Genomic DNA, 26501 nt, shown 5'->3' on the forward strand with positions numbered 1-26501 from the left:
CGCAAGCTTCCGACGACGTCGGTATGAAATGGCAGAAACTGCTCTTACCACGGAAGCACAAAGATTAGGTTACGTAGGAGCTACACATGTATTTTGCGGTGATCCCGGCCTGCTAGCGTGAGGGAAACGGGACTACATCCGGAGGAGGAAAAGGGATTAAAGTGCTGTTTTTCTCCAAACAAGAAAAACAAGGAAAAACGGCCGGGTTGTGTCTCCAGCAGGCAGCGAACGGCGACTGCGGGTCGAGACTGTTGGAACTAACCGGAGAGGGGTGAGCTCGACATATGGATTTTTTTTCTTTTCTCCCTATGAGACATGTTTGACCTGTTATTGTCAACCGTTGGGGGATGGGAACAGCCAAATTTTGGACACACACACACACACACACACACACACACACACACACACACACAGACACACACACGCGCTACTGTGAATAGGTGTTACTCTAACATATATGGTGAGCACCGCAGCAGGCAGGACAGGTCTGGCCTAACTGGTAAAAGGCAACCAGACTGAGGGGCTACACTGGGAAGCACACTACTATAACCTGTAATATCATCAGCGCTACACACATTAGCGCTGCTTACACTGTAAACTGTGAACCGGGTGGTGCTGCCAGTCAAACAACTAGTGAAAGGTTTCAACTAAAACGCTGTGACCCCCTCCCCAGTCTGTGGTAACTTAAAGACAATAACATCCTGCATGTCAACAGAAACCCCTTGAATACACCGTGTTTTTTTTTTTTTTTTTTTTTTTTTTTTTAGCTAGCATCTGTTTGCGGATATTTACTGTTGGGAAATCGTCTCGCTACATATTCCTGTTAGCTTGGAAGGCGAGTAAACTCAATTCCTGCACTGGAAACTGAACATAGGTGGGTTTACACTGGTTATTATACTGCAGCAGCATATCTGTTGAGTCAATAACAAACAAGGCATAGATAGGATATCAATATCTGGCTGGACACAAAGCTGCAGTCTTTCCGTTTGTGTGGTTTTTGTGTGATTTTGTACGGGTGTTAAATGTCTCCCTGACTTTCAAATTGCAGGATGAGTGTGAATATCCTTGTGTTGCATAATGTTGTAGTTTGGTTAATCTTTGTTGCTGTCATAAAACAGATAACAGTCTCCACCTTTTTACATTGTAAGCGATTTTATCAGGCCGGGTGATCCAGTGTGAAGTTTTGTAGTCCATCAAATTATCAGTGATATTAATAACGTGGTCTGGTTTGTCAGAATTGTCCGGCCAAAGGTGGACTAGGCTGAGATTGTCACAAGTTTACGCCTGTGTGTGTCTAGTGCATGCATCTTTGGTTATACTATCTATCTAACGTGTTCCTGTAGGCATATTTGTGTGATGCAGCTTCCAGACTGCACTGCACGTTGCTAGCGAGGTTTACTGAACAACCTGCCAAGAGAACAGCAGTGGTCAGCCAAAAGCATCAAGAAATCTGATTCCTGCACCAAACGGGAAAGGTGGCCTGCGGAGAGGGGATTATGAGTCCCGGCTAACACATGATGAACCCACATTCATATCTGAACATCTGATTGCTTAATACTGACACATTTTTGGGCCTATTGATTTTAAATATTGGATCATTTTCGTCTTCCTTAATGACTGAAACACTGTGTGTCAGTGTCTGTTGATTTCTCAGTCCCTTTGTGCTAAAACTGAATGGACTGTGTGACTCTTTGTATCCAAACTCGATTAACAGGTCACCGTCTACCCCCACAGGTGTAAAACGTGATTTGCCGTAGTAGGTGGCGTTATTACTTGATTAAAAAAAAACGGGCTCCACTGCGGCATGTGTTGGTTGAAACGCTCTAACCTGGCATCAAGATCAGCACTGACACAAACGAAACAGCATGCCACATTTCATACACACATTGGTGAGAGCAACGGCAGTTTCCCTGAGAAAGATTCATCACTCTCTCATGTCTTTCCACACCGTTGGATCATGTTCAGATTCTCTCCTGAAAAATGTGGTGCTTCATTTGTTCATTTGTTGCATTTGCTCTATCCTTGTGGATCTATATATCTATCTATCTGTCTATCTATCTATCTATATAGCGCATATATATCTTTAATAAATTGTACAAAAATAAAGAAAAACTTCCATACATGTCAGTATAAATCTGCATAAAGTAACCTGGCTTGAGGTCTCATTCACTGCATGGCCAAATGAGGTGTTAGCCTAAATATCGCCGCTCTGTTGACGCCTTGATCGCTCTTTTATCCTCAACGGCCTATTATATTCAAGGACATTGTGATTGTTGAGCTTTCGCTTTGGTCCGACACGGAAAAGTTTCCTCAGATGGAGTGCTCGTCTGTCACATCTAACTATCTGGCTTTTGATACCAAAATGATATCATGCTCCCGGACGCAATTGTATGATTGTATTACTGAATTTAAGGTAGCCAAATATAGTTCTTAATTGTTGTGATTTAGCACATTAGCTGATATGAAAGGCAGTTTGTTCAGAAATACCCCTAGTTTGTCCCTCCAGACAATCAGGAGAGAGTTGTGGTTTAGGGCCTTTGGTGCCAACGTTTGGCATAGAATGTGCCCTCTTGGGCTCTTATCAGCAGCCATTACTTTGGCTGAATGCGAGTGGTTCACTGATAAAATCCAGCTGTCCTAAATGGCTAGTGGACTCAATCACGGCTGCCCAGATAATACAAATCTGTTTGATATTTGCAAGAATCTGTTTGGTAGAGTGACTGCACTCTGAGTGAAAGAGGAGCAGACCTGTAATAGTCAGGGAGAGATAGATCAGCTCCCACCAGAGACTGTGTGATGGACAGCAGTGGGGGGGGGGGGGGGGTTAGTGTAGCTGGACAGGACTGCCAAAGTTAATTTGTCTTCACTTGTTTAAAAAAAAAAAAAAAAAGGCCACAATTGACATTTTTTAATATAGTTATATCTTTTTCTTTCTGTGATGCAGCTGCAACCTCAATATGTACTGTATATGTAAGAGCTGCAGCATCTCTGAAGGATTACCAATAAATCTGAATGACCTTTGACCACGGATGGTGTCATGTGATCATCCGATAGATGAAATTTTGCTGTAGTCAATGAATAAAATTACAGAACGCACTTAATTGCAGAGCCAACAGCGTTCACACACGTCCTGTCATTCATTTGTGCGCGGTCCTGGCTTTATAACCTAGTGCGATGGAGGGCAACGCGATTGTCTGCGTCCTACCAGCTGGATTCCGATTGACAGCCCGACACACTCCGTCGTACCGCTCAGCCCCGTTTTCACATGCAGCCTCACAGTAACCCTGATATATACGGCTCTGTCTTCGCATGGGAGAGAATATCATGTCACACCATAGGCTGGAGCCTAACATCAGCTTGGACATATTCTGCAGGTTGTAGATAGACCTGCATGGCCTTGGTACAGCATGACTGCACGCTCTCTCTCATCCAATGTGGCCTATATTTGATTTACCAAATGAAACTTTCTGAAAAGCATGTTAGCAGTGCTCAGATGTTATTTCTGATCTCTTTTGCAGCCATATACCACTGGCGAATGAAGCTGAGATTTTTGGTGTTTGGTGGATCAGCCTAAAGATTATATATAAAAAAAAGTTATTTTCTGTAAGGTGTGGGTCCTTATTTAAATTGGATGTGACAGCATAAAATAAACATTATGTATCAAGGTTATTATAGCAGTCATAATCTTACAAACAAATTCTTGATTCTTTGCTACATTTAAGTAATCACAGGACAAGGCTTTGCTTTAGACTTCAAGTTAGTCTTTTTACAGCTTGTGAGTTGTAGCAAAGACACTACAGAAACATTTCCGTTTGCAGTCAGCCATGTTAACCCGTCTGTATTAGGGGTGGGTGAAAAAATCAGTTCACATAAGAATTGTGATTCTTACCGTCTACAATTCTGAGTCGGGTCACAAATGCCAAAAATTGATTTTGTAGTCACAGTAGTTAATAAGGCTATGCTGACAGAACGACAAAAGCAGAAGTCAACCACGATGGCATGGTGCAGTATGTGGATGGTCTACACCAACGCTCACTAGAATAATCTAGTAGTAGATCTTCAAAAAAGACAAGCGTTTGGACGCATATTGGATTTAATGACTTAAAGTATTTTGTAGATAGTTTTTACCTTATCACCTACAGACTGATGTTAGTGGAGCGGAGCACCAAACTCCAGCACTAACAAACATGACCGGCTGACCAACACACACTGCGGCACTTTGAAAATCTACAACCCACTGTGGTGGGGCGAAGAAATGAACTTGGTCCATAGTCTGTTTCATTTCAAAAGCCCTGCCTCGGTACAGCAATTTTGATAAAAATGGCTTTCCCCCGTACTGCTGGAGACATAATGTTAATAACAATACAGCAGAGCACTCCGCTTTTTTTTTCTCTCCCTCTTTCACCTCTTTACTACAGAACACACATACCAACTACGGTTAAATTTCACCAGTGATGCTGGACACTTTCACTTCATTATTTTCATACAGACAGAAAACTATAATATACTTCCATGATAATACAGTTAAGCTAAATACATAACTTTAAAAATAACCCAGATCAAAAAGTTTGCTTCCTTTCACACACCTTTCTCTGCTTTTTCCTGTTAGTCAGAAAATGACCCTCATGAAGTACACTTTCATTTGCAGCTCAGTGGGCAAAGGACAGGACTCAGTGGTTTGGCACACAGTGCACTGGAGTAAGAGCCAAAAAACAGTGCCCCTCTTTCTTTTTATTGAATCGAGAATTGATCTTGAATTGAATTGGGATACCAAAAATTGCAATTGAATCAAATAGTGCGATTGCAAAGAATGCCTCTCCTAGACCATATTATTTACTGTATACGTGGTATTTTGTCTATGTGCCGCACAAAGCTGTCAGTTCATGTCTGCATAAGCAGCAATATGTTTGGGTGTGTGTGTGTGTGTGTGTGTGTGTGTGTGTGTGTGTGTGTGTGTGTGTGTGTGTGTGTGTGTGTGTGTGTGTGTGCGTGTGTGTGTGCGCGTGCACGTGCACCAGGTTCAAATTTAGTGAAAGTCACACCCAGCCTGCACAAACTGGTCTCGTGCCTGACAAAGTCTGTCCCCCCTTCAGATCATGTTTCCTTTGCATTAGAGCTTCCCTCCGTGGTTGGAGTTAGGCCTCAGTTAGAATATGGTTAGGTGTAGCAAAGAAAACGGGTGAGGGTTAGGGTTAGGTAGGGGTCAGGTGAAGCATCTCAGAAGATGATTGGTTGGGGTTAGGGATACGGTGGGGTGCAGGTTAAGGTAAGAGAAGACATATCGACAGGGAAACAGGCTAACATAATCACTTAGAGCCACCTGACAATGGCTGTCACCATCACAAGACAAATCTGAATGAATTTGTTTGTCTGAATTTGTTTAGTAAGCTAGAAGCTTCATAAATGTGCTTACTTCTGTTTCTGCACACGCAAGCGTGCGGCTGTGGAGAGCATGTACGTCTTTTTGCCAAACATTTGGCAATACGTCTCTTGCCGTCAGGTAAAATAACTGAGTTCAGACTCTTATGTGAACCTTTTATCCATCCGTTTACCTCTGCACCGCCTGGCTCAGCTGCAGACTGTTGACAAGGTTGTCCAGAAGGAAAGAGAGGATGACGTTATGATCCGAGTCAAAGGGAAGAAGGCAGGAGAGAGGGATGCAAAAAAGATGAGGAGAAGCAGGGAGGATGAGGCGAGAGGATGTGGCACAGGGAAGACAGGCGAGCTGGCACGGCTGCAGCATTTCAGCCAATTCGGGAATTTGATTTGACTTTTTTGCATTGTAGCTAAACCCCCCCCCACACACACACACACACACACACACACACAAATCTATCTTATAACAGAGCAAACAATTGATGTGTTTAGTGATCTTTGAATAGGATTTGAGCTCTGCTCTCTTCTAGTTCAAACCCAGCTGGACCTAGTCTCCGAATTGAATAGGACTTGACTCAGGTGGTCGTGACTGCAGCCCTGCGAGGTAAAGAGAAAGCAAAATAGAAGAAAAGAGCAAAGGTCTGACGGGAACCAAGAATAGACTGATGAGTGTAGTGGAGGGCAGAGTGAAGAGAAGAGAAGGTAAGACTAACTGATAGTGAAAGGTTGGGGGTGGGCTGGCAGTAGTCAGAGACATCCAGAGGTCAGGTCATGGTCCGTGGATCGTTCAGCTATCATCACAAAGCCGACCTTCTCACCACAATGTTCCAAATTCCACTAATGATTTTGTCGTCTTTATACCCGGCATCAAACCCAGCTTCCTACTTTCTCTTAGTCTCTCTCTGCCTGGAACATCGTTGCATTTCTCTGACCTTTGGGTTTTATAGCTCCCACAGGGGCTGTGCATAAAGTCCTCTGTCTCTCAGAGACTTAGTAGTGATTATAATTGATGAACCTCAATGTTTTGTAAGCATGGCTGGTTTGAGTTTCTGATTAATGAATTCTTTTGGTGGTGAATAAAGCTGTTATTGGGCGAAAGGCATTGAGATGAGATTAAAACTCTGCTCTAGCATGCGCCGACAAATTGACAGTTCTTTTAAATAAATAAATAAAATTTGTTTGCATTTTAGGAAATGCAGATTGAAAATTGACTTACATGAGGCACCCAGATAATACCAACCTTAGGAGTGTTTGATTTCAGTCGACTGATTGTGGCGAGGAGGTAATAAGCTGTGCCGGACAGCCTTTAGTTTGGGACATTGTAATGGACAGATCTACTATCTGAGCAGTACAACAGCAGTTTGCCAGAGCTTCACTGGCTTTGGTCCCAAGCACTTGCTTTGATGCTGGTACCACGTAGACAGGGCCTGTTCACCCACCATGTTAAATATTTGTTTGGCACAAATATTTAGTCATAATATCACTTGATGGACAGTGTGAGGTTTGACACAGCCAGAATTTAAGATATTTATATTTTTAAAATCTATTATGGTCAAGCAGAAAAAAGTCAACCTTTCTACATAGTGCTTGGTAACAAAATAATGAAAAATATTCTGCACTGACAAGAAGAGTGGTTCTCATAAATCTTTTGAAAAAACAGACAAAATGTTTTGCAAATGGGAGCTGTGTTTAAAAAAAGGCATATGAAGTAGATTTTGAAACCCCTATATCTTAATTCAGTGTGGTTGTTTTGGCTGCTGGATTGAAAGTGTTAAACCAAAGGTTGAAAACGGGCGAAAAAAAGGACAAAACTTCTCTTTCTCTTCACGCTCAGCAGGTCTTGAGAGGAGAGCTCCACTTGGATGCCCAGTCACAGTTTTTGTCCAAGGCTTCACCATGAACCGGAACAAGCGTGAAAAGGAGTACTACAGTATAGATGTGGGCGATTCAACTTTTATGGTATTAAAGCGCTACCAGAACCTCAGACCCATTGGATCCGGAGCACAGGGAATTGTCTGGTGAGTCAAAAGAAATAAAAAGAAGAACTCAAAAAGAATTGAACTGATTTGCACCAAACTTGGTGGAGGGATGGGGCATGGGCCAGGGAAGAACCCATTAAATGATGGGGCAGATTCGGATTTAATCACAATGAATTTTTTCTCTGAAGTCTGGTTTATGCTGTTTTGACATTGGCCTTGGTGGAGGTCAGCGCTCTACTGAGTGCCATTCTGCTTGAGTGTGTAACATTCTTAACCTTGGAAATAGTAGTAGGGCAAAATAATCTTAACTCAAGGTCTTTTTCTGGTGCTTTCAACTGAGTTTCAGGGTTTTCATTAGCAAAAGGAGTTTGCTCAGTTGTCATGGAGATAGCTAAGGTCACCTACTTAGGTCACGTGATGACAGCTATCCGCTCTATCTGCTGCTGACCACCATTAGATGTGGTTGAAAGCTCTGGAAAATTCTAGTAAGTAGACCTCTAGTTAGGATCCTTTTGTCAGACTATTTTGTTGGGGTTTTTTTTGTTATTAATTTACAATAGATTTTGAGACAGTGCCATAAGATTAGAAAACATAGATACTAATATGTTTGTCACATAAAACTTATTAAAAAACTTTGATATATTTTGATAAAACATCAAACAGCAAAATGTTTTAATATCACAAATATCACTCATAGTTTTTCATCTTTAATCAGTTTACTATACTTTTCACATCTTATATTAAAATTCAGACCTTCTTTGAATGAGATTAACCTTTGGCTCCCTTTTATTAAAGTTTCCGCATGAAAGATGACGGAATCTACTGATGCAGTGCTCAGACTTTGCCAGTCGTTGACTCTGAAAGTTGATGCTATCAGATGTTAGATGAGCATACAACACAGAAATCAATGCATAATGTAGTGTTTGTTGACAGTGCAGCATGGTACTGTGTTCCCTGTGGATTTCTGGAGATGTGAGAGGATTAGGGGAAAGGTGGGTGTTGAAACATTTGAATCTTAATCTCAGGATCACTCAGGTCTATGTCAGACAGAGAGATGAACAGACAAATAGATAGATATACCCCTCCCCATATAGGTATATGAGGTGTACAAAATATTACCAAGAACCTTCAATATAATGCAGTCCGATACAACAATACCAAGAAGTACAGTCTCAAAAACATCCCACAGAATTGGGTCAGCGCACACACACATCTTAAAGATTTATAATCAATATTTTATATTAACAGCGTATCAAATGACTACTTGAATATTAAAGGGGTCACTTGTAGTGACGAAACCACACAGAATTATCACCTGACACTGCAGTTCCCCTCAGCTCTACTGCGCTTTCAAGCATCCTTCAGCTCATTGTTTTGGTTTTCAAGGCCTGCAGTGTTTTTGTGTCCTAGTGCCCTAGTTGTGTCCTAGTTTGAGAAAAACTACTCTGAAAACTGACTGTACGCTACCTGCCCAGCGCCAAAGAACAGAAGGACAAAGTTAGAGAAAGTCCCCAGCCGGTGGTTTAAGAGAGGAAATGGATAAATGTTCAGCGCTCAAATAATGTGTGAATGTCTGTGGTCGCCAGAGAGGTTTTTTGATACTCTTACGGTCTTATTTGACATGCATTACTGTTGACTGAATTCTTGCTCCCCCCACCCCAGTTCAGCGTATGACCACAACTTGGAGAGGAACGTTGCCATCAAGAAGCTGAGCCGGCCCTTTCAGAATCAAACTCATGCAAAACGGGCCTACAGGGAACTGGTGCTCATGAAATGTGTCAACCACAAGAACGTAAGAGCTTGAGTTTTCTGTTCTTTTTGCATGTTTATATTTAATGTTACTGTATATCAACTCTACTTTTAGGGGTTGTAAAATTTCAGCTGTGACACCTTAACTGTCACATCTGGCTTTAAATGCACAGGTTTTTTTCTGAGTTTAAAATGTCAAATCTGTGTCATTTTCACAGAAGCTCTGTACATTTCCATCTTGCAACTCTCTGCTGTAGAGTCATTAGTGATCCAAAAAGCTGCCCACCATGTTTGATTGACAGTTGATCTCAAAAGGATTGAAAGGATTACCACAATCCTTCTCTGCTGTGTCATGTTTTGTTGTGTAGTGTTTTGAATTAGAGAATGTCCTGTTGTTATTCATTATCGATGCTCAGGCTGCTGCAGGCGGAGCCTTTCAGATGAACATTTAACCCTGCTGGTTCAGGGATGCCGAGGTGGTGATTGTCTCTCCTTCGGACTGGAACAGTAATAACTGTAGTTTTTTTTTTTTTTTTAAATTTCTGCAGATAATTGGCCTATTAAATGTGTTCACGCCACAGAAGACACTGGAAGAATTCCAAGATGTGTGAGTATAACTGAGCCAAATAACATCTGCTCACTGTTTGTAAAATCAATACAGGATATGGCATGCTGGGGGCTTAGATGATCTTTTCTTACTTTTAGGGGGCTGTGCAGCTTAGTTCAATTTCTGGTTAGTGTGATATCCTGCCTTACTACAATACATACATAATGCAGGGAGATGTCTTAAAGGAATGCATATATTCATAACACATGTAATCACAGGATACGGGTGATTTTTTTTTTTTTTTTTTTGTACAAACTAGATTCACTTAGTCGATTTTGAGGTAGAGGTTTTTCATCTTGACATATCTATAAACACTGATGAAAGTCACAATTAAATGATCATATTTGATCTTGAGGTAGGGTATCATAACACACACACCTACAACATACAAATGACCAACTCTCTATATTATTATCATTCTGTAAATGCTAAGTCCAGTTGCCTTCGCATAGCACTTACAGAAAATAGCTAAGTCCTATGTTTGTTGTAGTCATAAATTCTACATTGGTGTGGACTCTGCATTTAATAAGAGCAACATCGGGGCATATTTAGCAGCGTCCTTGGGGTGCTTGGAAGTCAACAAGATGTCCATGAGAATGTAAACTGGCTGTAGAATCGTAGAGGGGAATACTAGAACTAAATGTGGGGGGAATGAGGGTTTCGCAGAGTGTGATGGGAACAAACATGATTAATACCATCCTCTACAAGCCCAGTGTGTGTGTAGGTGTGTGTGTGTCTGCTTGAGTGGAGCTAAAAAGGAAACTTACCAAATCCTAGCCAGAGGGTTGCAGGGCAAACACACAGTTAGAGGATGAAGGAGAAGACTCCATTTGCCTGTGCGTTTGTATACTTGGATGTATGCTTGTATTACAAATCCACGACAGTGCACTATAAGAATAAAAAAAAAAATATATATGTGGATTTGAGCATATACATTTGTGTGAATGTGTGCTTACACTCAAATTTGAACAAAAACATTACATGATGGTGTATTTTACCCATTGTCCTTGTATGGTTTTAAAATATGGAGCATACACAAATATCTTCCTACTTTTTACAGTGTAAACTGCACACTGTGACACTAAAGTGTTACTTTTTCTAGGATTGAAGGGACCGATGTTGTAACAGCTGCCCAGATAACAAAGTCATCACTTTTTAGAAAAGGAGAACCCTTATCGTCACTTTCTAAATGCCATGAAAATGAAATTCTGCGTGGTTGAGGAAATAAATGTAGTCCAAAATGTAGTTTTTGGAGTTATAATAGTTTATGTTTAACAACACATTTAGTCATAGACACAGCCATGTAGATTAAGGGCTATCTGGAGACTAATAACTCATCTAATACTTCAGGTGACTGCCAACCACTTTGATCATATTACATATTACATTTTTAATGTGTTTTAGTAGTATTACACTGTCACATAGGTCATAAAGAATACGCCAAATCCCATGAGAAACAATTATTAGCTAATGTAAAATACTCTGTGATAAGCAACCCAATGGAACCTCTGTGTATTTGGGATTCTCTGTGCATGTATGTCCGCCTGCCTCTTTGTTTTACCCTCTGTGGTTTCCCTGCAGCTACCTAGTGATGGAGCTGATGGATGCAAACCTCTGCCAGGTGATTCAGATGGAGCTGGACCACGAGAGGCTGTCCTACCTGCTCTACCAGATGCTGTGCGGAATCAAGCACCTACACTCCGCAGGCATCATACACAGGGCGAGTCTCACTAATATACCTTATATACTGTGTACCCTCAAAACGGCATGGATTAGCTCCAGATAGTAGGCCACACAATATACAGCTGTAAATTAACATTTTTTGATTTGTTGGATGTTTTGGCTTCAGAAATTTAGAGGAATCAGCAAATAATGAGGCTTCCATTAATGATATGTCGATAAAATTATTATTGGTATAAGCCAACTCAGTAGCAACAAACTGTCAATTTATAACAGATACAGTTTTTAAAAGTAAAGGTTTGGAGTTAAAGGAATAGTTTAACATTTTGGGAAATAGGCTTATTTAGTTTCTTAATGAGAGATGAGTTAGATGAGCAGATTGGACAATTATTTGCTTGGCTGCAGTGACTTCCTTCTTGTCCCAGGAAGTCACTGCTCCCAGCCAAGAAATAGTCAGGCCCATAACCCCTTGGAAAACAACAACCTGTCATTTTTACACTCTGTTTTTTTTTATTTTTATGGATTAAGCAAAGATTTTTTTTTCCGATTAACCTATTAATTGTTTTGGCTAAAGAATGCTAAAAAAATAGTGAAATAAGCCCATTATAATTTCCCACAGACCAAGGTCACTTCTTTGTATGTCTTCCTTTATTCAACCAACCGTCCAGAATCGTAAGATATTCAGTTTACTGTCATGTGTGACAAAGAAAAGCTTCAAATTCTACATTGGAGAAGCTAGATACCACTAATATTTAATATTTTTCCTTAAAAAAAATGACTAAAACGACAGATATACAAACACATTTACACACTCAGGTGCTCATATTCACCTTGAAACAACAGATACGGTATGACATACACACACACACACCCTGAAGCACCAGCAGCAATATACAAAGAATCCGTCTTGTATACACACACACACACACACACACTGACGGCACTCTGTCAATCCAATCACCCTCAGTGAAAGAAGCAGCAGTAGATTAGCAGAGCTCCTCTTGCTCTGCCAGCCAGAACTAATTGAGCCACGGGCAGAGCTAACAAGCCTCGCTCGCTTTGGCGTGGCTTGGCACGCAAATCTTTCATACGGTGAACAGATACAATATGAGTCATCGTCGCCGAAGATTATGCTCTCTTGTTTTTGTGGGCATTGTCTCTCCAATGTCTTTCCTGCCCATCAAGGCAGTCAAGCACAACTGACTCTACTCTAGTTTGATAGTCTCATTATCAGGAAGTGATGATACTGATTATGCTGAGGAGGAGTTGTACCTCCAATACTCTGAAGTTTTCCTGAGATGAGTGTTGTAATTTTTGCTAGTGAGCAGCCACTTTGACATTTTAGGCCGTGTCAGTGGGAGTTGTCATAGCAGTCATTGCATAAATCTCCAGAGCAAGTGTTGCTATGTAAATTACACTGAATACTAATTAGTCAACCCTGTCATGGCTGGCAAATGAGTTGTTGTGATAAATCAACTGGCAGATAGCCATTTGTATATTATAGCCATTGGCAATGAGCCTTGTTTATGACAGGATGCGGTTGGTGACAGTTGATAATGTCAGATTTGTTTGTTAGAATCAGCTTCAGAAGAGGGGAAAACACTTTCTCTACAAGTCAAACCATTTCAAAAGCTCTTTGTTTTGGTCATTCGACAGCAAAGTTAAGACACTTGTAAGGAGACTACCAGTGCCGAGGGTTGAGTTTCTTCCCATAGCTGTGAGGTGATTGACATGAAGCAGTGCAGTACATAACGCAGCACTCAGGGAAAAGCTAAATAAGATGAAAGTAAAATTTGGACCAAGATAAACAATGACCACACACCACAAAATAAAGTTTCAACCTGTAGGAAGCCCTGTTAGCTTCTATACATTCAGTCAAGCCAGGTTTGATAACAGGAAATGTATGCAAAAAAAGAAATAAAAGTACATCTCGTCAAGTTCCATCTCAGTCTAAATCAGGTTTTTAACTCTCAGTGTTGTATTTTCTGTCCAGGACCTGAAGCCCAGTAACATCGTAGTGAAGTCTGACTGTACTCTCAAGATCCTGGACTTTGGCCTGGCCAGGACGGCCGCCACTGGCCTCCTCATGACGCCCTACGTGGTCACCCGCTACTACCGCGCCCCTGAAGTCATCCTGGGCATGGGCTACCAGGCAAATGGTGAGTGGAGGAAGTGGCTTCTTGACAGCGACTGGCCAATGAGGAGCTGCTGCCTGGCCTGCTGCATGGCCCTTTTTGAGATGTTTCAACAGCACCTCACACACACAGACACACACACACACACACACACGCACACGCTCTCCCTCGCGCTCTCACACTCTCACTCACTCACTCACACACACACACACACACACACACACACACACACACACACACACACACACACACACACACACACACACACACACACACACACACACACACACCCACTCACTCTCCCTGTTCCTGCATAGGTCACACACAGGGGAAGCTGGCATGTGGGGCATCACTGCTTTGTGGGAAACTTTTTGTTAGGGGACTCCAGTGCCTAGCAGTGCTTTAGCATGTGTTTGATGTTTTATTAACAGGTTGCCTGCCCTGAGCTCAGTACAGCCTGGCAAAAAACCAAGCCAAAAAAAAAAATGGATACAGTAACTTGCATGCTTCAGCAGTTTCACTTGGCGCTCCTGCTGGGAACGTATCGCAGTTTACGGAAGATGGTCGTATGGAAAAAGTTCCGCATTTTGGGAAATATGCTTATTCACCGAGTGTTAGATGGGAAGATCGCTATCACTCTCATATCTGTCTGTTAGAAGCCAGAGCCAGGATAAAGTTAGCTTATCTTAGCATATAAACGAGTAGCAGAGGGAAACATCTAGCCTGGCTCAGTCCAAAGGTAACAGATGTGCCAGACAGAGCCAGGCTAGCTGTTTTCCCCCTGTTTCCAGTCTTTGTGCCAAGCTAAGTTAACCATGTCCTGGCTGTAGCTTTTGCATCTAGTGTACAGATGCAAGAGTGATATCAATCCAGCCATCTAATTCTTGGCAAGGAAGCTATCAAATGTATTTCCCAGAATATTTAACTATTCTTTTAATAGAGACCTGACTATTAACTTAGCAAATAGCTAGACGTATTAAGTTGAGATGCATAATAGCCATTTAAGCAAATCTCAATTTTTAGATTAAAAAAATTCCCCTCAGTACAGGCATCATATGCTCCGTAACAACAGAACGTTTTAATGCCAATGTTCTCTCATCCTTAGTCCCTTTGACCAAAAACATTGACACTAAATTTTCCTGCTGACTTGTTGCATTTTTTTGCTCATTCTCTTCTCCCTCCTTTTATGCTGCGCATATGTAGTGGATATTTGGGCTGTGGGCTGCATTATGGCAGAAATGGTTCGCCACAAAATCCTTTTTCCAGGAAGGGATTGTATCCTTGAGCTGCTTGCAGCAGTGTCTGGCATTACTTGTGAAACAAACAGCACAAACCATTATTTTTCATTAAGTGGATCGCACGGAGATCATATCCTGTAAGCAACTATAGAAATTCTATTTCTCGGATTTGCCTGACACCTCGACTTGCATCCACCCAACTGCTCTTCTTACAGATACACAAACTCACACGGCTCCCTCTTCACTCACCTTAGCAGCAGCACTGGTGACTCAAGCTCCATGGCAGTCACATGAAAAACCCAGAATAGAATTTAATAGTTTGCTCTTCCATAGCAGGAGAACTGAACTGCAAAAAAATACCCTCTACTATCCTCAAACTGCTTTCCATATGTCTTTGTAGAGGCCATAGCAGCAGTCACACAAAAAGAGGCCAAATATTGACAAATATTTGTGAAGCTCTCAGTCTGCAATGTCACACACGTGGGTTTGACAATAAAGCTCAAAAATAATAATTTCTGGCCTTATATTCCAGTTTAACTCCGACGACATGTATTGTAGTGAGGATACAGAGGGTGACCTCGAAAGTTCGATTCTCACTTCTTTAAAGTAATGATTTATTGCACCTGAAGTAGAAGGAATATTAAACATTTCCTCTTTGGATTGTAATAGTGCTTGTCCTACAGAAATATGCAGTATATGCAGTTAATGCTAGTCAAAAAGGATAATAATAATTTTCCTTAGCCTTGTGGGATGCTGACCCAGGTTTGAGAGTGCGCTCAACTGCATGCAGTTCATTTTTTGTCACGTATCACACACATCACCTGGCATGTACATCATGTTTTCTTTTTGTTTTTATTTTACCCTATTGTTCTTTTGATTTGTGTTTGTTTTTTTTTCGTACTTTCTTTTTCAGTCCTGCATGCTAATTCGGTGGTTGTCATTTCATTTTTTCAGTTGATGTCTGGTCTGTTGGCTGCATCATGGCTGAAATGGTCCGGGGTAGTGTGTTGTTTCCAGGCACTGATCGTATCCTTGAGTTGAACCTCCATCCAAACCCCCAAAATCTTGTCTCGTCCTTTGTCTGACATCTTGTTCATATCTTTGCACACAATGGGAGGCCAGGAGTCATTTGCAGCTAAAATGAAATATAACTATTGGTATTATTCTTGTGCTGCTACCACTGCTGCTCCTGTAAATAATCATTAGAGAGCAAACTTTCCGAGCTACTGTTAATGAGCGATGATGTAATCATTCTCAGTGTCGGCATTCATTCAGTAACTGAGTGGAGGAGAATACATCTTTTTTCATGGTAGAAATTTTTGACTCCTTGCAGCAGGTGAAGCACAAGTGTGATTAATAATGCTAATGATGCCTCCATTCCATTCAGGTGACCCAGTAAACCACACCAGTGAGCTAACCAAGCTCAGTACTAAGGACCTGAAACTGGTTAACCTACATGGAGTGCAGCCATCATTAAAGTAATTAGTTACACCAGTGGTTTTCCTACAATGACTTGTCAGAATGTCTTTCCCTCTTTGTGCATGAATGACCCCAATGTGAGTAGTTCTTTATCGTTTCGTTGGTGATACTGACCTAGTTATTTTTGCTTTGCATGTTTTCCTGAAACGTAAGTTTATTCGAACAGTTTGCTGCTTGGTGGTTCTCATTAATTAGTTAATTAGCATAGGGCACACTGCATTAAGGTTTTTTTTATTTTTGCTAATGTTGTCTGCGTGGTGTAACTGTTAGGACTGAGGTCTTTTGGTGTATATCAATATTTGGGAAACCTTTTTGTGCTCAGAGCCCCTAAAAAAGGAAGAGAGGATGTTTTTAGAGAGACAATGATGAAAATAACTCTGACTAGGAAAAATACTTTGTATGACCAAGGCCAATTGAACACAGGCTAGCTTGAAATGCTGAAACTTTAGCTTGCGCTACATTGAGGATTTACTTTAGCTAACATTGACTCGGTGATTTGGAAAACATAAGTCTAGTCTAACTCTATATTTGACTACCATTTTGTCATGAAAATTTTCATGCCATTTAATAGTGACAACATTCATTTGGTAATAGTATTATTGTATTGTATTCACTAATTCAGTTTTCAGCATAACTGGTCAACTCAGCTTTAAGCAGTTAATCAGGCTACTCCTAGCCTAACAGTCAGACTTAACTGCCATTTGTTTGTCCTCATTAATCAGTCTGACACTCTGTTAATGTCAGCTGTTTCTGTTATGGAGGGTTTTTCTCCCCTAAAAATTAGTAGTGAATCAGTAATCTTTCCCACAATAGTCATTTTCAGTTGATGTCTGGTCTGTTGGCTGCATCATGGCTGAAATGGTCCGGGGTAGTGTGTTGTTTCCAGGCACTGATCGTATCCTTGAGTTGAACCTCCATCCAAACCCCCAAAATCTTGTCTCGTCCTTTGTCTGACATCTTGTTCATATCTTTGCACACAATGGGAGGCCAGGAGTCATTTGCAGCTAAAATGAAATATAACTATTGGTATTATTCTTGTGCTGCTACCACTGCTGCTCCTGTAAATAATCATTAGAGAGCAAACTTTCCGAGCTACTGTTAATGAGCGATGATGTAATCATTCTCAGTGTCGGCATTCATTCAGTAACTGAGTGGAGGAGAATACATCTTTTTTCATGGTAGAAATTTTTGACTCCTTGCAGCAGGTGAAGCACAAGTGTGATTAATAATGCTAATGATGCCTCCATTCCATTCAGGTGACCCAGTAAACCACACCAGTGAGCTAACCAAGCTCAGTACTAAGGACCTGAAACTGGTTAACCTACATGGAGTGCAGCCATCATTAAAGTAATTAGTTACACCAGTGGTTTTCCTACAATGACTTGTCAGAATGTCTTTCCTTCTTTGTGCATGAATGACCCCAATGTGAGTAGTTCTTTATCGTTTTGTTGGTGATACTGACCTAGTTATTTTTGCTTTGCATGTTTTCCTGAAACGTAAGTTTATTCGAACAGTTTGCTGCTTGGTGGTTCTCATTAATGAGTTAATTAGCATAGGGCACACTGCATTAAGGGTTTTTTTATTTTTGCTAATGTTGTCTGCGTGGTGTAACTGTTAGGACTGAGGTCTTTTGGTGTATATCAATATTTGGGAAACCTTTTTGTGCTCAGAGCCCCTAAAAAAGGAAGAGAGGATGTTTTTAGAGAGACAATGATGAAAATAACTCTGACTAGGAAAAATACTTTGTATGACCAAGGCTAATTGAACACAGGCTAGCTTGAAATGCTGAAACTTTAGCTTGCGCTACATTGAGGATTTACTTTAGCTAACATTGACTCGGTGATTTGGAAAACATAAGTCTAGTCTAACTCTATATTTGACTACCATTTTGTCATGAAAATTTTCATGCCATTTAATAGTGACAACATTCATTTGGTAATAGTATTATTGTATTGTATTCACTAATTCAGTTTTCAGCATAACTGGTCAACTCAGCTTTAAGCAGTTAATCAGGCTACTCCTAGCCTAACAGTCAGACTTAACTGCCATTTGTTTGTCCTCATTAATCAGTCTGACACTCTGTTAATGTCAGCTGTTTCTGTTATGGAGGGTTTTTCTCCCCTAAAAATTAGTAGCGAATCAGTAATCTTTCCCACAATAGTCATTTTCAGTTGACTCAGAAACTGTGATAGTGATGCTAGGAACAGTTAGCTTTATGTTTTTCAGGTTGATCAAAGAAATTTTCCGATTTAAGAGTTGTTATTTCTGTAAGTCAATTTACAACAACCTGAATAGCTGCTTTGAGGTAATCCATGGTTGCTGCCTTGTTGTGGCAATTTGTCTGTTCTTGCTCTGGCATAGGAAGATAATCTCACCAACAAAGTTCTGACTGGCTTGGTTGTTTTTCCAACCAGGTTAGGCTTCTCCTTGTTGTTCATTCATTGTTAAAGGATGAACAAAGATGTGAACAAGAATCTCTGTGTGTCCTCCAGGTAGGTCTGTATATGTTACATCTGTGTTTGTGTGTTATTGTCCTCCAGAAAAAAAAACAGTTGCATACATATTTCCAGCATCTGGACTATTTAAGGTGAGCATCACCTGCCTCACCTAACATGTAGTATTGCACCGTACAGATGTTTGAAATAATTTTTGCAACACGTATGTTCGTAGTGTATGTGTCCCAAACAGTCCATCCTGACTGATATTCCACAGGTTTGAATACTCAAATACATGTAAACATATCACTCTCCAGACAGCCTTTCACAGACGTTTGTTTTGAGAAATTTACCCCAATTCATCCAATAAATCTAAATGCACCACTTTACAGCAGAGGTTACTATCTGCTGTTTCCCTAATCTTGACCCGTGCCCAGTAAAAGATCTGAAATTTTCTTTTTCAACACATTTACAGTTGCACAAGTGTTTTAGGAACAACTAAGAACAATATAGTACAAGACATAGCAACTCCAGCGAACTCTCTCTTTTATTATTTATCAGTTCGAAATATTCCTCAAAATGACACAGACCAACTCTGGAACGGCCACTCTTTTTGTCCAAACCCAGCCTAGGCCTTTTCTTAATACTTGAACCATAAGATATCGATCAGTGGAATAAGGTGATTGAGCAGCTGGGGACACCATCTCAGGAGTTCCTGATGAAACTCAACCAGTCTGTGAGGACTTACGTGGAGAACCGGCCACGGTATGCTGGCTACAGCTTCGAGAAGCTCTTCCCCGATGTCCTCTTTCCTGCAGACTCCGAACACAACAAACTGAAAGGTAAAGGCAGCGTTTCTCTTAATGCCCTTGTTGTGTAAATCATGTAAAGGCTTGCTGAAGCACAAGAAAATTGGTTTTGAGGTTATACATTTATTGCCTGCTAAGAGTTAAAGCCTTTTTGGTGCACACTTACTCTATTGCAGGTGCAGCGATTGTCCAGCCTGAAGGGGAACCATTTTTGGAAAATTTAAACTGCTATTTTATTGCTTACCAGAAGGTTCCAGGAATAATGAGGCAATCAGTGTTTTTAGAGCCATGAGTTTAATGCCACAATATGCTTCAATTTTACTGCTTAAAATTTGTACAAAAGACTAAAGCTGGCTCTTTTTGGCTAATGAAGAATTTATCATGGGTGACTTTTTAAATGGCTATTTTTGTAAATGGAGGATTAATATAATTGCTCCATGGTGGCTCAGTGAACACGTATCCATGCACTTAAAAAACAAAAACATGAACTTATCCTCCATATTGCATCCGTTTGTGTTGTAAAATGTCTTTGCAACCCTACAAACACACATAGAATCTGCTGACAGCAAAGCCCAAGTGACAGATAAATTTTCAGAGGCTGTCTTAGATTAAGCACTTATTACGGTAGCTGACAGTTCAGGAACAAGTTGTTTACTCTGAAGAGGAATTTACCTCCAGCATGTCTTCATGTGTAAATGGAGAGATGATGACAGGAACATTCAGAGCAAGCGCCTGCCGAACTGTTGTTGCAAGATGTCGCAAGAAAAAAGTACCTCATCCTTTTCTGTCCTCGTTAATTTACGCAGGCAGGAATATGTGACAGCAGTGTATTCTCCTGAAGTAGTCTGCTTAAACTGCATATTTTGTAGCTTTGATAGTCTTTTATAGGTGAAAAGGTAAGACTTAAAGGCACTGTGAAGTTTTTAACCACAAGTAGTGCTATAGAATAGTGTTTTTATGAGTGGGTCCCTGTCTTATTTTTATTGTACACAAGCATGCAAGATGTTAGGCGTAAATGATGCACAGAAAGCGTTTTAGTGGGATATACAGAATGTAAACATAACTTTGTTCACAAGAAAACTCCACAGTGCACCATTTTAAATAAACCATTTCTGTCTGGAAACCTGATTGTGTCAAATTCCCGTACCAGCTCGTGCACATACGTTCCAACCAATGAAACTGTTAGATTTTTGAACAGTTGTCATTCCTACCCAATTCCGTCAAATTAAACTGTCATTTCCTCCCTCTGATACTCAATTCATTTACTCTTCTGAGTGGTCCCTCCCTGTATTGTGCCCTACCTCAACATCCTGTTTCAACAGGGAATGCTTCACATTAACAAGGCCAGACACTCTCAACTGGAGCAAATCGCAGAATGGAAATCTGTTTAGTTGAAAGCTAAATATTTACCATTCTTAAGTCATTTTCTTCCGCATTTTCATTTCAGCAAGCCAAGCCCGAGACCTACTATCCAAGATGCTGGTAATCGATGCGTCAAAACGGATCTCAGTGGACGAGGCTCTCCAGCACCCATATATCAACGTGTGGTACGACCCAACTGAAGTGGAGGCGGTAAGTACTAGTATTTTCAATTATTAATACATTGAATTTATGCTCAAAAACTGAACTAACCTGCATTATCATGACCGTTTGGGCTTTGGAGTGTTGGTTGGACAAAACCAAGACATTTGAAGAATATGTGATGGGCAGTTTTCACCTTTTTCTGGCAAGTTAATAGACAAGCTACTAATTAATGAATTGAAAAAATAATAGGTTAATCGATAATGAAAAGAATGTTAGTGGCAGCCCTAGTTTGATCAGATTTGATTGACAGTTGCCTTGCAACATGAGCAAACAATCACTCAACTGTCGTCTGATTTTGACTCAAATGTTGCCAAATTCTGATTAGCTCAAAAACACCACCTTTACCCAGTTTTGTTCGTCGCGCTTTTATCATTTCTAACCACGTAAGTAGAAAGTAAAGCGATGTTGTGCTTCTGAATTGAAATTTGAGAAGAGCCTGTTGAAATTTGAGAAGAGCCCATAAGAAATAAAAACTCCATTTTAGGTCGGAGGACTACAAAGTGTAAAACTCTGTTGCCTCCTCTTTGTGAAAATGTTCTCTGCGTGCAAACTGTGTGTTTGTGCTGGGAAGTCCATGGTCCTCAGAAAGTCTGAAAATGTTTCTGAAGTTGAGACTTCATGTTTGGTGATAATCCCTTGGGCTCTTCGTGGAAACACAATGACTCAGCCAGAGCAAATTGATTTTGCCTGTGATCAAGCGGACTGGGAGATGAAGTGAATTGTTGCTTTCTTCCCTCCCCTCTCCTCTGTGGCATGAAAGGATTCCTCGGAAGTGACAGTTCAGCCTTGAAAAGTGCAGATTTGTATACAGAGTTTGCTCTGACACTGCACAAATATATCAGATCTCAGTTTGACTCTGAGGAGGACAGATTGCTCTATCTCACAACAGGCTTCGCTGTAGTTTATTCAAACTCTGTCAGTGCTATAAATTTGAATTCAGTAAGTTTAGTAAGAAGGTTTTGTGTGCACCAAAGCAGAAAAAAATCAGTTTTAAATGGGTTTAATGTGAGGAAGGTTTAGTGCAGCGGTTTTCTATCTCGTTTCATCATTAGCTGAGCATGTAGGTTTTCAGGTTGAGCTGGGAGTTGCAGCAGCCAAGTTTCCCCTCTAGCTTGAGTCTTGCTCATCACAGTATTCAGCTGCTGTACTTTACAGGCTGACATAGTGAGGACTTAAAAGTTGAGGTATGGTAGTTGGACAGACTGATAAACCGTCTTTGTAATTCAAAGGTTACAAATTGCCACTATCATTATTCATGTCCTCTACAGTAAAGCAACAAACCAATATCTAGTCACTGATTGAAAAGAGAAGCAGATAATGGGTAAGATGTAAATAATTTTGTGTGAACGTAGGGTGGTTGAGTGGTTAGATAGTCCTATGACTTAAATCACATGAGTATAATACCAATTAATAGCCAGTATTAGTTGGGTAAAATTGATAAGGTGAACGGTCGATTAGTTGATTGACAGAAAATAAATAGTCAGCTATTTAGAAAATCGAATAATCGTTTATCATTTTCAAATCAAAATGCCAAACATTTGCTGATTCCAAATTTTTCAAATGTGATGCTTTTCTTTTTTATACATGATATTAAACTGAATAATTTTTGGGTTTTGGACTGTTGATCAGATAGGAGAAGACATTACCTCAGGCTGTGGGAAATTCTAACAAGCTATTTATCTATCTATCTATCTAACAATCTTCTGATGTTTTAAAGACAAATCGAAAAACAAGAAAATAATGGGCAGTTTAATCAATAATGAAAATAGTTGTTAGCTGCAGGCCTAAAAAAAAAACTCGCTCGATCACACAAGTAAAAGTTAAGTAATATTCTGTTGGAATGTAAGGTATATTTTTTCTTGAAATATTTTAGGATTGTTACTTTGCTCTCTTTGAGGCCAAAGAAAATATACCTCACTGTGATGTTTGTGGACTTCATGCTCAGAATGAACATCTGGTAAGAGGACAGAAATATAGAAAATATATGTCTGTCTGTCTTCTCGCAGCCACCGCCAGTGATCACAGACAAGCAGCTGGATGAGAGAGAGCACACAGTGGAGGATTGGAAAGGTAGGAAAGATCCTCTCCGATAAGCTGCCGTAAGTGCTTAGCTTTTTGCTGTCGCATAAGGTTGGTCTATCTTTGCGCTTTGCAGCCTGTGGGACATTTAATCTTCATTCTCAAACCTGAATGTTCCTCTGCATAGTCTGTCTGAATTCATAAGTGTACTAATGTACATCTCTTCTTGGTTTCCTGTTGTCACTGCCTGAAACACGGAAATTATATAACTGATTATCTGCATCCAAATCTTTGCTCTTGTGTGAAATAAAATTTTACACTATAAGGTATCATTCTGTGCTATTTTCAAATAACGAAACTATCCAGCTGTGATGAATAAAAACAGATTGAGTATCCGAAGTCGGTAAAAGACAAAAGTGACCCAATTTTGGCTTAAAAAAAACTGGTGAAAATGAAGAGTTTAGTCCACACACACACACACACTGGCGGAGGACATACATGTATCATCCCATGTCTCTTTCCTTAGAATTAATTATCCTTTAAAAATGGGCATGCATTTTATTTTGCCAGATAAGAGTAAAACGGATAAACTTTAATATTCAAATAACACCATATTAAAGATTTTATGTTTGCGAGCCCAGCTTTCTTGGGATAAACATCTATTTAGGAGATAGGTTTTAAAAATTAGATATAGCATAAGCATTCCTATATTACCACACAATATGATTTGTACCATTATACTCTTCCCTTTTACAGTTTAAGATTTAGATTGAGGCTGATAAAATGCTAAAGATTTCAAAGCAGTCATACCTCTGTTTTTTCTCATCTCCACACTGAACCAAATGATTGTACTTTGTTTTTTTTTCAGAGTTGATATATAAAGAAGTGTTGGATTGGGAAGAAAGGACAAAGAATGGCGTCATCAGGGGACAGTCAGCGTCCATAGGTTAGTGGAGTTTGTTGTGTGTTTGCGTGTGAGACTGCTTGTTTAAGTTAGCTTTTACCTCTCAGAGATGGAAAATTGACCAAGATTGCGCTGCACAACACATCTATGCACATAGACTCGCAGAGCACAATGTTAGGAAACACCATACTAATACCAGGCAGGGCCTCCCTTTGCTCTCAAAACCGCCTCAGTTCTTCGTGGCGTTGATTCCACAAGATGTTGGAAACTTTCCTTTGAGATTCTGCTCCGTGTTGACATAATGGCATCACATCATTTCTCAGATGATCATATCATCAGATTTGTGAGCTGCATGTTCTTGCTGCCAATCTCCTTCCACTACATCCCAGAGGTGTTCTACTGGATTCGGATCTGGTGACTGGGGAGGCCACTGAAGTAAACTCAACTTGTGTTATGTTCATGAAACCAGTGGCCTTTTGCTTTGTGACCTGGTGCATTATCATGCTGGAAGTAGCCATTAGAAGATGGTAAACTGTGGCCACAAAGGGATGAACATGGTCAGCAACAATACTCAGATAGGCTGCGGCATTCAGACCACGACTGATTGTTATTAAAGGGCCCAAGGTGAGCCAAGAAAGAATCCCCCACACCATTACACCACCACCACCAGCCTGGGCTGTTGACAAAAGGCAGGTTGGATCCATTGATTCATGCTGTTGATGCCAAAACCTCACCCGACCATCTGTGTGCCTCAGCAGTAATCCAGATTCATCAGACCAGGCTACGTTTTTCCAGTCTTCAACTGTCCAGTTTTGGTGAGCCTGTGCCCACTGCAGCCTCAGATTTCTGTTCTTGGCTGACAGGAGTGGAACCAGATGTGGTCTGCTGCTGTTGTAGCTCATCACTCCCAGCTTCGATGTGTTGCTCATTCTGAGATGCGGTTATCTGAGTAGCCTTTCTGTCAGCCCCGCTGGATGGTTTCAACCCATTCTAGGAGATCCTCAAACCAGCCAGTCTGACACCAACAACCATGCCACAGTCAAAGTCACTGAGATCACATTAATTGTTTGATGCAGCTCCTGAACTGTATCTGCATGAGATTATGTTATGCACTGCTGCCACATGATTGGCTGAGTGGACCACTGCATGAATAAGCTGCTGTACAGCTGTTCCTAATAAAGTGCTCAGCAAGTGGAGACTGTGTATATCAAAGGCCTGCAACTGTGCAGTTATAGTTCTGCATTGCACATGATTATAATTTTTCTGTCGAGGTAAAGACATTTTCTCTTGAGCTCATCTTTGTATGAACATGCTTAATTTCAGCAATTCCTCTAATGGAATCACAGTGTGTGTGTGCAGGAGAGTGACTGAACAAGCACACTGATTTGTCTAGTTAGACACTTGTTGCATGTTCTCTAATTCCCCTGCTTAGGGTTTGGCCTAAATCCACAAATAACACAGGATTATGAAGAAGAATAGGAATAATAAATTTGCTGCAATGCATTTATCCACCATGTAACGTGACAGTAGTACTGCTCTTTTTGAACGTTAGACAGGAATCAATCCATTATATTGCACAATAAAACTGGCTCTGATCTTTGTGTTTCCCAAGTCCTCAGAGCGTCTGGCTGTGTTCATTTTCCTCTCAGTACTTTTTTGTTGTGTAAAAACAGTGTAGAAGGCTGTGATCAAATGTGTCATCTTTTAAATAAAACTTGCCATTTTTAGCAAAAACTTAATATCTGATATGATATTGAGGAGCGACATTAATACAAAAATTATTTTTTTTCCCCCATCCAGAATTAATATAATTTCTCCTGCATTCCTGTAGATGAAGAAGGGATAGAATGATGGTATGAGTTACTCACTGCTAATGATATTATTGCATTGATAGGAGTTCATATGTAGATACTATGGTCAGAAACACAAGCCAGCTGGCAGTTTGTCAGGCAGAAAAAAAACAGCAGCACAAGGGGCCATGCAATAAAACCATTGTAAGCTACTTACAACATATCTAATATTTAATATTACTCTTTTTCTCATGGAACTGTTCAGCAAACAAAACACTCCTTGCCATTTTCTCTTCTTTCCTTGTTGTATTAGTTATATCTAAAACTTACAAAACAAGTAACATTACAACTTGGATTAGACTGTGAAACTTGGCCAAAGTATCATTGAATACAGTGTAAACGAGCCCCATCTCACCAGAATTACGCAGATTTCCTAGCTCAACTACAGTCACACAATAACATACGATGGCTGACCACAGGCCTTCTCCTGTTTCTCATAGCACAGGTGCAGCAGTGAGCAACAGCCACCACCAGCACCACCAGCACCACCCCTCCACATCCTCCTCCGCCTCCGCCAATGATGTCTCCTCTATGTCCACTGACCCGACCCTGACGGAAACCGACAGCAGCCTGGAGACGGCCGGCTCCACCGCTGTTGCCGCCGCCGCCACCGACGCTGCTGCCACGGCCACCGGCCCCCTGGGCTGCTGCAGATGA

The 26501-nt window shown here is 40.7% G+C and overlaps 1 protein-coding gene across 1 annotated transcript; it reads left to right on the forward strand.

Annotated features, from left to right (window-relative positions):
• On the forward strand, positions 1-26501 carry mapk8b (mitogen-activated protein kinase 8b). Its single transcript, XM_040135442.1, has 12 exons — positions 1-271; positions 7214-7394; positions 9018-9147; positions 9653-9711; positions 11293-11431; positions 13385-13550; positions 15719-15790; positions 19338-19520; positions 20935-21059; positions 23078-23141; positions 23959-24036; positions 26290-26501. The coding sequence occupies exons 2-12, from the start codon at positions 7273-7275 to the stop codon at positions 26499-26501; spliced, it is 1350 nt and encodes a 449-aa protein (XP_039991376.1). The 5' UTR covers positions 1-271; positions 7214-7272.

The sequence above is a fragment of the Xiphias gladius genome, chromosome 9 (genome assembly GCF_016859285.1).
Source record: "Xiphias gladius isolate SHS-SW01 ecotype Sanya breed wild chromosome 9, ASM1685928v1, whole genome shotgun sequence".
In the NCBI taxonomy this organism is placed as follows: Eukaryota; Metazoa; Chordata; class Actinopteri; order Istiophoriformes; family Xiphiidae; genus Xiphias; species Xiphias gladius.